Here is a 13,500-nt window from a genome sequence, read left to right as displayed (position 1 = left end):
CAGTAAAAGTAATGAATAATGATGAATTGATACAGTACAGTGAAAGTAATAAATAATAAGGAATGGATACAGTGTGACTGAGCACTTAACCTTTAATGTAGTCAGCTGAATGCACATGGGGCCCCCATAATTTTCTAATTATACATGGAGACTACATTAACTGGAAACGTTTCAGTATAGAAAATGCGTGTGTCATTTAAAAAAAATTTATTTTTTTATTTATTTTTTTATTTATTTATTTTTTTTTTATCTATATCTGAGACGGTCGTAAGTCCACGTAGTCGTAAGTCGGGGTCTAGGTGTATATATATATATATATATATATATATATATATATATATATATATATATATATATATATATATATATATATATATATATATATATATATATATATATATATATATATATATATATATGTTGGTGGTAATGGCATTATTATTTTTTATTGCTGTTGGTGGTACAGTTTTGTAAGTGTTTGTGGTAGTACAATATTGTTGGTTTTTGTTAGCGATGTTGTGCTCTCAGGGCATTTGAAGACAGTGCACTAGTCCCAGCCATTCAGCTGTGAATTGGGCATGCATCCTTCCCATGCAGCTATTGCCTAAAGATCTGTGATTCAGTTATTTTAGTTGCTGGTTGGGATTTGGGAGGCATAACCTTTCCAATGCCATCTCTCTCTCTTAAATGGCATGGTCTGTTCTGTTCTGTTCTGATAATTACTCTTAGTATCGTATCATTCTCTTTATCTGTGAATTATTTCAATGTTTTCAGAAAAACTGACAAGGCACAAGATAAAAAACATTTTTCTTTGTCCGCTGCACAAGAACACACACCACACCTTGGCAGGTCAGGCAATAGTAGTGAAAAGTTTTGGCAGAAAATTACCATGTGGATCCATTACATTATGTATACAGCATTACATTAGTTCTTTATGCATGTACAATGCATATGTTTTAGGTAATATAGTGTTAAGTAGTTTGATCACACCAACAAGCTTCATGGCAAAGTCTGATTCTAGTGCCAAGGAAAATTGCCAATATTCTGTCTCTGATACAAAATATGCCTTAAAATGTTCATGACACCTTGTTTAGGAATATATAGAAAGTTAGATTTAGTTGGAGAAGATATGGTTTACTTTAGGTTAGCCAGTCTGTTGTCATATGGTGTGGATGTTGGTTTGGCTTCCAACTGGATGGTAGTAATGTGTTACGAAGTTCTCATCCTTCTGAGTGATTACAAATTAAGATGATGTTCACTTATCCAACTGAGAAATGGTGGCATGTAGATGGAGTTCAGTCATCCAGCTCATTCATAGTAGAGTATAGACCATTCAGTTGGGTGACGTATGCAAATGATCTTCAGTCATTCAGTTAGTTGAAGATGACTTGCTGATAAATACATGGGGTTCAGTCATCTAATTGGGTAAGGGCTGCTGCTGCACGACTGACCCAGTGGTGGCATGGGAGGGAGGAAGGCAGGATCAAATCAAGGATATAATTGGAGGAATGTCCTGTGGTGGAGAGTGTGCCACTCCGCTCGCTGGTGCGGTACACAGGGCAGTGGTACATGCCTTTCTCTTCTGCCTGGTCTTCATATTTACAGCTCACACCTGCAGACAACGCTATGAAAATCTTCAGGCAATTTGATGATGTATAAAAATAAGTAGTTTATGAATCAACTTTCTTCCAATTAGTCCAGATTATCGAGAGTTTGTTGGTATTCACTAAGCTGAATCATTCTACTTCAGTATCTGAGTGATGTATTTTTGTGCAAATAAGTTCAGGACAATATACGAGTGTGGCTAATCTAAATAAAACATCAGTTAGCAGAAATGTCATTAACATCTCAGACTCATCAAAATTTGTGAATCATAAGTTATAAGTTCTTGGTTACATATTCCTTCAAAAGATTTTGGTTATGTAACTAATGACAGTATCTTAACAAACTGCTCAAAAATTATTTTAATTTTATGTTCACTTGTAATGAACATTCCCTTTGTGTTTCATGCAAAGAAGTCACGAGTGTTTATTTTTGGTAAGCTCCACTAAGTGTATTAAATATCAATAATATGATTTATTTAAAATTTGACATACCATACCAGTAGTCTTATCTCAAAATCTAAAGGAGTAAAGATTTTCTTTTTGCTGTGAATAAAGTTGTCACCAAGATATATTTGCCGATATAAACTAAAACGTATACGTATACCACTTAATTTACATTTAAATCCACTGAGAACAGGAATAACTGGTGTATAAAAATAATCCAGTCATTTAACAATTTGCAGAAAAAAATTGTCTACTGTATTCTAGGTTATATCCATTCAATAGTTTCAAATAGTTTGAAATCTAGGTTTTATTATAAAGTACATAAACCAAATTTCATTTTGTAAATAGTATACTGACATATCATTACTTTTGACATGGAGCAATTTTCAGGTACCCATAAAATCTTAACCAATGATATGGTTAAATCACCTTGATGAGAATACCTGATCTGACTCAGTGATAAAGAAAATTAAATTGAACATGTAGGGCAAGGTAAAGGAATGAGTAAAGAGAAGGTGTGTTGGGGGCACATACCCTCATGGTGTGACATGTCTGGGAGGGCAGCAGGTTGGAAAAGGATGATAGGTAACTGGTCATGTAGCTGCTTGGCTGACATCTCCGCCAAGCAATGTTGTTCACGATCCCAGCGTGCACCTTCCAGGAAGAAGCCCTGCACAAGAGCACATTGGTATTAAGGGGCTGCATGTTGGGTGTAGAAAACTCTTCTGCCATACTGCTTTGTCTGTCATACTGGAATGACATGGGTATAACCCAATTGACTGTTTGACATATCATGCATACTGATCTTGGTTATTTTACCTGACCTATAATATACCTGCCCAGGCAACCTCACTTGCCTGGTATTCTAACAAAGATGCCCTCACTTGTCTTTGTCCTGCTTATTAGGTGTATAGCTTAAATATCTAAATCCTCTCCCAGCTTTGCGCAGTGGCAATATCGTAACCAATGAGTTTTATCCAAGGTGTGTTACTGTGTAAAGCTCGACTATCTGCTAATACTATTGGGAAAAATTTATCCAGCAATCAACCCTACCCTTATTATTAAGAGCCCAACCCCTGAACCCCTACTTATTCTATTCTAATATTATTTTCTAATCTATCATCCTACTAACCCATGTGTAGGTGCCTCCCTGTGCTTGGCGAGGGATGACCTGGTAGATGACGTCATCAGATTCATGACTTTGGCTCTGTGAGTCATTCTCGTTGTCTTCCTTTTCCTGCTGTTCAGTTGGGACTTTCACCGTCTGGAAAGTGAAGAAAAAAAATTGTTGGCCTACATAAAAGGTAACGGGTAGTGAGGGATGGGGTTGAAGACCAGATCACAGCTGAACCGAGTCACTAATCAAGGCACATTTAACTTATTTTACTTTTATCCTCTTCACCACTGATTGGCTCGTTAGCAACTTGGGTGATCGGTCACGTCTCTGTTACTTTCCCTTTTCTTTTATCCTCTTCACCACTGATCGGCTCGTTAGCCGCTTTGGCGATCGGTCACGTCTCTGTTACGCACTGTTGGCAAGTACTGGGCATGCACCAGCCCCTGAATGTACCTGAACCTGCTCCAGTGTTGGTCAAGTCTTGTCTAGAAAGAGCTCACACTCTGTGCCATCACAACACTTTCTGGTAGATTGTTCCAAGAGTTCACAACTCTCACTCCGAAAAAGTTTGCCCTCACAGTTTTCTGGACTTGCGGCTTCTTCAATCTTGAGCTGTGACCCCTTGTGAACTGATCTGCCAGCTCCAAGTAAGGACACTCGACTTAGTGCCCCCTGAGAGGTTTATACACCTCAATTAGGTCTCCCCTTGCCCGTCTGTAGTATAAGCTAGGCAGTTCAGGCGCTCCAATCACTCAGGGTAGCTGAGGTGCCGAAGTGCAGGCACCAGTCTGGTGGCCCTCCTTTAAACATTTTCAATCAACTGACAGTCCGTAGCATATCTCGGGGACCAGACAGGGTGACAGTACTCCAGATGGGGAAGCACTTCACTCTTGAAGATCGTTACGAGGGACGGAATGTCTAGATATCTTAACGACCTTCTTATAAGATCCAATAATTTATTTGCCTGATTTACCTTCTCCTCGCAATGGCCCGAGAACTTTAGCTCATTGTCAACATACACACCTAGGTCCTTCTCACATTCAGTCTCAAATAGTGCAGTTTCTTCATCCCGTTGGGACATATGATACGCCTCCTTACCGTTGGTATGCCCCAGGTGCATCCTCTTACACTTCGTGACATTGAATTTCAGCAGCCATTTCTTCAACCATTCTCGGAGCCCACAGAGGTCCTTCTGCAGCTCTTCACAGTCTGCTTGGTTCTTGCTTTCCTGAAATAACTTGGCGTCATCGGCAAACATTTGTATGTAGGAGTGTACAATGTCAGGCATGTCATTTATGAAACAAACAACAGCAGGCCCAGTACACTGCCCTGTGGTACCCCACTTGTGACAGGTACAGATGATGATTTCGTGCCATTAATCACCACACATTGCTTGCGGTCATGTAGAAGGTCATCTATCTACACTAGGACATTTCCCAGAATTCCGTACCCTTCCAGTTTGATTTTCAGCCTTAATAAATTATAATTTCTGTAAAACATTTTTTGTTCTATATCACAATTTTTGTGTTGAAATTTTTTATAATTTATCCCAGGGTTTCAATTGTTTTCTTATTTTGACAACACAACATACATATATCATTTCTCACTCAATATTTTTTTAATTATTTTTATTTTTTTATTTATGGTTCTATTATTATTACAGTATTTATAATTTTTATTATTATTAATTTATTATATCCCTCCCCCCCCCCCAGGCCTTGATGTGGGTCATTAAAAATTACCTGTGCCCGGGTGGGCAAATGACCATAAAAAAAAACTTTTTTTTTCTAAAAAAGCAGTTTTTGTGATATAGTCCAGAATGCAACATCTAGCTTTATACCTACGTATGTTAATGCCTAGCAATAACTCGCCAAGCCAACATATAGGCAATTAAAACAAATAATAATTACTTAATACATAATATTAGGAGGACACGTCGCTACCTGGCATTTAATTGCAGGTTATATCCCAAATATAGTGGTCATAATTTACAAAATGAGTACTATGGGCGAATTTCCGCAACCTGAGTTTCTGTAACGTAAGAGATACCTGTAAAATAACTATGTAACTTGAACCAGGTCTTAAACTAACCAGGGTTTTAAATATGAATCATCGTAATTCAAGGCTTTCCTTTACCCTGAAATTTATTTTATTTTTTTGAGCACTCCAAGAAAAATCTCTCCGTTCTGGGCATTCAAACAAATTTCCGAAAAATTGCATCGTGCATCGGCATGTGCCGAGCATATGGGTGGGTAGACTCAAAATGTTCGTGAGCTATGATTGGCTACTACTCTGTACCTGTACTGTCATATGACTGCATGGGATGCCTAAAATTGGCTGATGTATCTTGCAGTCTATCTCCTCAAACTCTAGCATCATGAGAGTAGTAGCTTGTTTGCTCACAAACTGTGTTGTGCAGTACTGTACCAGCATATAATCAGCCAAGACTACCATTTAAATAGTGTTAATTAAGATGTAAAAAGTAATTATATTCATGCACACTGTAAAGTACAGTACTGTACATTCAGAAAGTGAAAGTACCATATGTACAGTAGTACATATAGCAGAGTGGTCAGTGTATGCTAGTATGTAGAGAGTGTATGTACAGTACAGCAAACAGTGTGTACAATCCCTCCTTCATGTAGGGAAAGGAGAATGACATTTAGCAACACCTGCTACAGGCAGGTCATCCTATATGATCATTTCACCATTTGGCTTGCTTAAGACAACGAAATCTGCTATTAAATGCCAGGTAGCGACGTGTCCTCCTAATATTACGTATTTAAGTAATTATTAGATGTTTTAATTGCCTGTATGTTGGCCTGGTGAGTTAATGCTAGGCATTTACATACTTAGGTTTTTAGAAAAAAAATTGCTTTATTTTGCAGGGTCAGGTGTGTGTGTGAGTAGTAATACGCAGTCAGATGCGCTAGTGCCAGTTCATAATGTAAATAATGTTAGTGTGAAGCAATAAAACTGTATCTCTAATCACTGTTATGAATAAATTAGACATACATAAGTTAAAAAAGTGATAAAATTAGGTGAGTGGAACAGTGAAGATATAAATCCACGAGTAGAAAACATGACGATGTAGCAACATGGTAATTTATGCCACACAGCCACAAACCCTATGCTTCATACTTCCCATCCTGCAAACTCCAAAATGGTGAGTACAGCCAAAATTAGTGTTGTTCTAAAGTTTCATATACCAAATTGCATCTTTTAAGTCCTCCCCCAAATTTTTAGACGACCAGGGGTGACATTTAACATTCCAGAACCCGACCGAGTATGGATCAAGTGTTAATGTGTGTATCATTACCGGGTAAGTGTTTTGGAATGCTTACTATAAAATGTGTGATATCTCTGTAGGTATTTTGTAGCAAAAAACATATGATACTGAAATCTTAGTGCTTCAGTGTTATGTTCATACCATTGAGTGTTTTGGATTGATTACAGTCCAGTTAGTAACCAGAAAAGGGTTCAGGTTCCAACAAAACTAAAGCCATAACACATGATTGGTTGGTACCATTTTTCTTAAAATAATGCATTACAATGATATTACTGTACAGGTGCTCCTCTACTTAAGAACATTCAACTTACAAACTTTCAGAGATACAAACACCATCACTGAGGGGGGGTTACCTGCCAGAACAGGTGTTTAATGTGGATGAGACTGGACTATTTTGAAGAAAATTCCAGATAGAACAAACATTACCTAAGAGGAGAAGAGTGAGCCAGATTTTAAAGCTGTATTAAAGGGTATAGCTGTACTATATATCCATAATATTTTCATTTTTTACAATATATTTGGTATCTACAAGAGCAAAGATGGACTTACAAGCAAGCCTCAGGAACGTAACGCGTTCGTAAGTAGAGGAGTACCTGTAGTATGTAACAGTAAGTGAGGTAGTAAATCTGATGACAAGATAGCCACAATTATTTAGGCTGCTTGTACAGATGGGGCTTGGGGGCTTGTGTAACTTCCAACTTCTATTTATTTTTTCTGGAAGTAGGATGACTCCAGAAGGCTGCACCTTAATTGTTTGAGCCGTGTTAATCACCCTGTTTGAATATAGGGCACACATATGCCATTTTCCTTTGTCTATTAGCATACCTGTCATCTTGGTAAGATTTATCCTTCTCCTTTCATGATCTTGCTACCTTTTCCCTCCTTATTCAGTTCCTTCTTCATCCTTCTACCACTTGTTATCTTGTCATCCTTCCTTATCTATTTCTGCTTGTACCTGGTCTCTCTTCCTTCATTATTTATCAAGCTCTTCCCTCTCTGTTATGTGGTTCTCTTTTGATAACTAATCTTTCATTTCCCATTCTGTCTTCACCATCCTCATAGTCCAATTCTTACCAAGACAGCCTTTTAGTTTACCTGACTCTACTCTTCATCCTTTCCTGAATACTCCCTTCCACTTAATCTGGTTTATCTCTCTCTCTCTCTCTCTCTCTCTCTGATTTATTACTTACTTCCCTTCCTTCCTTCCTTCAATCCCTGTACTAAAGTTATTAGCCTGGCATTTGATATCTGTTTCTGCATATTGTTACCTGGTCACCCTCCTTCTTGAGCTGGGGGGAGTCGTTATCGTAAGGAAGCGATTCGTTGTCTTCGAGGTCAGTGTCGAGGGGGTAGTACTGCCCCTGCACATTTGGCGTGGGCAGCCGCTCGATCACCACTGGCAACTCCACGAAGTTGGGTCTGATACATTCCTGGATGATATCTTCCACCTCCTTTTCCATTACCTGTTGGTGTAAATGCATATGGAGTATACAGTGAGTATGCTGTCAGTACAAAATTATTACACAACCTATGATAAATGAGATTAAATTTTATATAATTTACAGTACTGTACTTTACTGAAGCAGCAATGTACATAAATGACTAGAGAGCATGTCAGTGAGTGATATTTGGGGAAGCATATGCTGCTGCTGGTGGGTGATGCTAGATTTTTAGTGACGGGTAAACCAGATAGAAATTTGGGACTTGATGGTTGAAGGGAAGTACCATAATAGAACACATCTGATACTGTAATAAGAATTCATGAATGACATCCAATTTCTGAGAGAACCTGTGTGTGTGTCTGATCTTGATTCTGGTTTCAGGCATTACATTGAGAAAAGGCTTGAATGAACATATATTGCTATAGTAGCTATATCATCTGCTGTGGTAGGCATACAGGGGCAGTACAGTATTGTCAATATGTGTTTGCTGTAGTAGGCATACAGGGGCAGTATTGTCATCATGTGACAGCTGTAGTAGGCATGCAGGAGCAGTATTGTCATCATGTGACAGCTGTAGTAGGCATGCAGGAGCAGTATTGTCATCATGTGTCTGCCCTTGGTAGGCACTGAGTAATATTGCACTAAAACAAATGTAAGTTTATTTTTACCTCCACCTTTTTGGATAGTTAGATTGGCCACCTTTGTCTTTACCCAATGACAAATGGTGTCAAAGAAGTCAAGAACATGTCACAACAAGGCAAAAATTACCCACATGAGCTGTTCAAATGGACTTGAGACTGGCAAATGGTCTTTAACATTACAAAATGCAAGTCCCTTCACACTTTCCTGGATTCTGTCAATAAGGAGAAAGATCTTGGTGTTGTGATAAGTCATTCAATGAAGGTGGCACAACAAGTAACTCCAGCAGTGAGAAAAGCAAATTGAGATTTGGGAATTATAAATGTACCTTTGAATATACAGGTAATGATAGAAAAATTCTCCTTGAACTATACAACTCTCAAGTATGTCCCAGTCTGGATTACTGCGTACAAGCATGGAAACCCTACCTCCAGAAAGATATAACATCCCTAGAAAAGGTCCAGCACAAGCAATCAAGATGATTCCAGAACTACTGTATATCATCTCGATTATCCAAGTTCAGTAGACCTTTCAGACAAGGCACAATATGGAAGATTTCATTAAAATATACAATATCCTGAAAGGAGATAATTACAAACTCGTCAAACTATCTTGCAGAACAAATATCAGGAAATACTTCTTCACACAGATGGTGAGACCTGGAATGGTCTACCAGCCCAAGCTGTAGAATCATGAACAGAACTGGGCTTCAAATAACCCTCTACAAAATTAACATGAACACTGGAGGGATCCTACACAGGCCACTGGCCTCCTTCCCTTGTCATAGCTACTTCTTGTGGGTGGTCATTAGGTAAATAAGTAAGCGATTTTTCCAATTTAGCATAATATATTTGTTTTAGTTTCATTGTGTATTTTTAAAATTGTTGTTATTATAACTGCATTTAACTTCACTACACTTTTCAACTAGTCTCCAGTCATGATTTGAATTTGTCTTTTGATTTAATAGTTTAATTTTTTTAATATTATAACAGTCATGTGTCTTGTTTTATCTTATCATTGTTGATTCTTTTCTATAGATTGCACTGATGATGGCTACTGTGATAATTGAAAGTTAATTAATAAAGAAGAATAAGTGTCAAGATGTTCATTGTGGTGCTTGTCCAGTCTTTGAACCTTACAAACTAGGCACTTGTTTGTTTGTAATATTACCATACAAATAATTACATTATAAACATAATATGGTACTAGATATAAAAGTAGTAACCTTAAACAGGAAGTCAATCCTGTCGATGGGTATGGCATGTTTCCTGGCATAGTTCTGACGTATGCCCGTGAGGAAGGAGTAGGGGAAGAACAGCCCAGAAAACCAGAATACGTCGGGGATTTTCTCGTCCGCCCACCGCTGGAAGAACTTTAGCCTGAAGGAATGCATAATAAGGTAGTAAGACAAACAAGCACAGCATAGGCCTCTTGAGTGAGTTCTTTATCATATTATTATATCAGTCTACTCAAAATTTATGCTTAGTAGACCTGAATCCCATATAATGCCAACTATATGAAACATTATTCTAACACTTTTATGAGCTTCACATATACTTTGTCAAGCATCTTTAAGTTAGCTTGAAAAGTATACAGTGGTCCCTCGGTTAACGAGCGCCTCGGTTAACGAGATTTCGGTTAACGAGTTACCTTCCATAAGATTCTTAACTTCGGTTAACGAGCAATCCCTCGATTAACGAGTATCTTACGAGCCGACCTCCACATGTTTTAGCTTGCATTTGGCGGTCCACCAGCTGTAGTATTAGTCCGCCAATACAGTAATCGGTTCTAGGGCTCAAATTCCTTACCCTTTTAGTAAATATCAAGAAGTTTATACTATTAAATAATTTTAAAAGTTTAATATTAATTTTTTTTAGTTATATAAACAATTATTGAACATAATTGAAGGTAGGGTCACTAGTTTGTGGCACGCCATCCAGCCTGCCAACACAGCATACAGGCGTCAATCTGTGTCTTTTCAGTGGAGGTAACATCTTGCTTGAGAGACTCTTCAACTAAACGCTTTTTTTCTGTGTTTACAGGCAAATTGTTGGTCATTTTGAAATTTATTTTACATATTGACAATATATGATGCAGTGCAGTGTTGATTTAAAGAAAATAATCTTGAATTACACCAAGAGAACTAAAATTTTATGGGTGAAATGGCGCCATGGGGTGACTTCTCTTCCACCCCAATGCCTTCTCTTCTTCCTTCTCCACCCCCATTCTAATTCCCATCATCATCATCATCATCATCCACGAGCCTTCTACATACACACCTCAAAGTAAGTGTACTTTTCTACCTTTTTTGTTGAATTTAGGTAATTTTCGGTGAGCTGGAACCAATTACCCAAAAACCCATTGAAACAATGGTTTCGGTTAACGAGCAACCTTCTAGAACGGATTGTGCTCGTGAACCGAGGGACCACTGTACAGTAATACCCTAGTTTACGCAGTTCTCGTTTACGCGTTTCCACATTTACGTGGTACCCCGCCAGAACCGGAATGCGGCGCGGGCAGGGTGCGCACAAGGTCGCCCAGTCATCAAAACATTACTGAGTTCTTCACCCGCCACCCACCACAGCCGGCCCAAGTCAGTGATAGTGAGGATATGGACTTTGAGGGGTTTGACAAAGAGGCCCTGCAAGCCTCTGTGGTGGATAGTGATATAATTGATGCAAGTGATACAGGTGAGGGCCAATAATCTGCCCTCTGCCTCGGAACCAACCCCCCATCCCCGTGTGCCCAGCCATCTTTTCTACTAATGTAAGTGTTAAAAACCTAATATTATTGATATTTCTCTTAATTGTGTGCATACCATCATAAAATTAAGATGTTATTTTTACTACAACGTAGGTATTGTGTCTGAAAAAGTGTAGTTTGGGAGTCGGCCCGGTCTCTATTTCAATTAATCCCATATGTTCTGTTGTTCACTTTACGCGTTTCTCGTTTTACGTGCTCCTCCGCTGGTTCAATTGACCGCGTAAATCGGGGTATTACTGTATTTAAAAGTATCTACAATTTATGTCAGTAAATTGTACCTGTAGTCTGATACTGTACAAGTATCCCTCATTTAAAAGTGTGTGTGTGTGTGTGCACACAGGGTGGTGTAATGCATCTAGTGTGACAGCATTATATTAGTGTTAAGGTGCAAGCACTGTTTGCTACCTCTCGCTTTCAGCTGCCGCCGCTGGCTACCTCTGATGACGAACAAAGAAGCAACCTTCTGTAAGTCTTCCCCTACCAGTACACAGCCTCTTCACCATCAAAACTCCTGCTGTGCCTCCTCGTGGCAACACATGATAACTAGGTGCCTCGTGGGGCCAGGCTAGACCAGCAGGGGATCTCGGAGCAGCAGTGGGCCCCAGAGGGACAGCACATAGACCGACAGGCATGTGGACATGTCCTGGTGCCTACTAACCACTGCCTTGCAGATTAACCTTGGTAGGTATAAGACTACGGGTGTAAACCCTAAGCGAAAAATCTGAAGCGGAGACATGCTTACAGAACTCCAGTAAGACCCCAATGGCAGTGTAGGTGGAAGAGATAACCAACAAGGGAACCCAACGACTACACCAGCAGATGAAGGCAATGCAAAATGGACAGGCTAATAAGGCAAAACCCAACAAACTGGGCTATTGGCAGTCCATTGCAACTCTCCTCCCCATTCGTTGCAACTACCTGCACCACTGGACCAGGACAAGGGAGAGCCATGGTGTGTGGTTGCAGTCTGTGCTCTTGCCTCACCACATAAATCAACTCATGCACAGCCATCACTTACTACTACTCATCATACTCGATTCTGAGAGACAGCAAAGTAGGTGGGGTTGCATTCCTGAAAAATCTAACATTAAAAAAAAATTATTACTAAATGAGGATAACATCGAAGCATGGAGGACAAGCAACAGGTTTAAATGTCATGGCAGTAAACAGCGAGGACTGAACTCCCTAATAATAATAAATGAGTTCATTACGAATAGTTTCAAAGTTAAACGACGGATTTATTAACACAAAAATTCAAATTGCATACATGTACTGTACTACAACATCTTTTAAGATAAACAATAAAGTTGATAAATAGCATATTATAAAACAAAAGCACATATTTTATGTAAAAAAAAACCCAGCTCCTTCCACACTCAAACCAGCTGAGCACTCACTCAGTTGACTTAGAGATGTGTGCGTGCCTGCTGCACTGTGTGTATGCTGTGACATCACTGCCACACATACAAACCCATGCTCTTCATTTTTCTTATTACATAATTTTATATGATATTTTCTTTATTTCTAAGCCACACTAGAGTATTGTAATGATTTTTTCACAACTAATATAGTTTCGATTACATGTAACAATGGAAACATGATATCTCACAGGCCACCTCATCTCCAGCTTTTCCCACTTTCACAGCAAGTTGAGCTAAACCGAATTTTGATTGTCCTCAACTACCATGAGAGAATGGAGCGCCTGAACTTGCCTAGCTTATACAGGTTATACCTCTCTAGTCTGGCAACCTCGGGATCTGACTGGTGCTGGACCATGGAAATTCACCCTTTTCCTGCATAGATAGTGACTTGTGCTTATGCTTGGAAGCACTAGTACCACTTTCTCTGCATCATGGTCTCTTTGAAGACATATTGAAGGGTTAAATATCATATAGTAGCTTCTCAAATTTCGCGAGTTTTTAATTCTTAACGTATTTTATTGGAACACACAAAAAAATAAATAAATAAAAATTTTGACGGCGGAAACTTGAATTTCGACGGGTTTGAACGGCCCGCCAACGTGCAGACGACGTGCATAATCGTGTAAACAGCGTCATTCCTCTTATGTACAAAAGATTCATTATTGTTCATGACTGAATGTCTTTTTTATTGAATTAATGTTACGTGTGCAAATTGAGCAATACAATTCATTAATAATATGTAGAATATTAAAACACATGAGGAAATGACACAGCATTGTTT

At 38.8% G+C, this 13,500-nt stretch overlaps 1 protein-coding gene and 1 long non-coding RNA gene across 4 annotated transcripts; one reads left to right on the top strand and one right to left on the bottom strand.

Moving 5' to 3' along the window:
• Positions 1-1,113: 1,113 nt before the first annotated feature.
• On the bottom strand, positions 1,114-9,928 carry LOC121866131 (dynein axonemal heavy chain 3-like). Of its 3 annotated transcripts, none has more exons than XM_042365723.1 (5): positions 9,761-9,928; positions 7,723-7,917; positions 3,181-3,312; positions 2,583-2,718; positions 1,114-1,612 (listed from the first exon to the last, which is right to left on the bottom strand). In XM_042365723.1, exons 1-5 carry the CDS (start codon positions 9,926-9,928, stop codon positions 1,410-1,412), a joined length of 834 nt encoding a protein of 277 aa, XP_042221657.1. In that variant the 3' UTR covers positions 1,114-1,409. The 3 variants fall into 3 exon arrangements, with proteins under 3 accessions (XP_042221657.1, XP_042221659.1, XP_042221658.1); XM_042365725.1 differs by having other exon boundaries at positions 1,475-1,612; positions 2,583-2,798; XM_042365724.1 differs by lacking the exon at positions 1,114-1,612 and having other exon boundaries at positions 2,338-2,798.
• LOC121866132 lies at positions 9,812-12,633 on the top strand. Its single transcript, XR_006088897.1, has 2 exons — positions 9,812-9,934; positions 11,717-12,633. It is a non-coding gene; the product is annotated as an uncharacterized LOC121866132 (long non-coding RNA).
• Positions 12,634-13,500: the final 867 nt, after the last annotated feature.

The sequence above is a fragment of the Homarus americanus genome, unplaced genomic scaffold, assembly GCF_018991925.1.
Source record: "Homarus americanus isolate GMGI-L3 unplaced genomic scaffold, GMGI_Hamer_2.0 scaffold40910, whole genome shotgun sequence".
Taxonomy (NCBI): Eukaryota; Metazoa; Arthropoda; class Malacostraca; order Decapoda; family Nephropidae; genus Homarus; species Homarus americanus.
The sequence above is the reverse complement of the archived record's forward strand: the minus strand, read 5'-3'. Positions and strand labels throughout refer to the sequence as shown.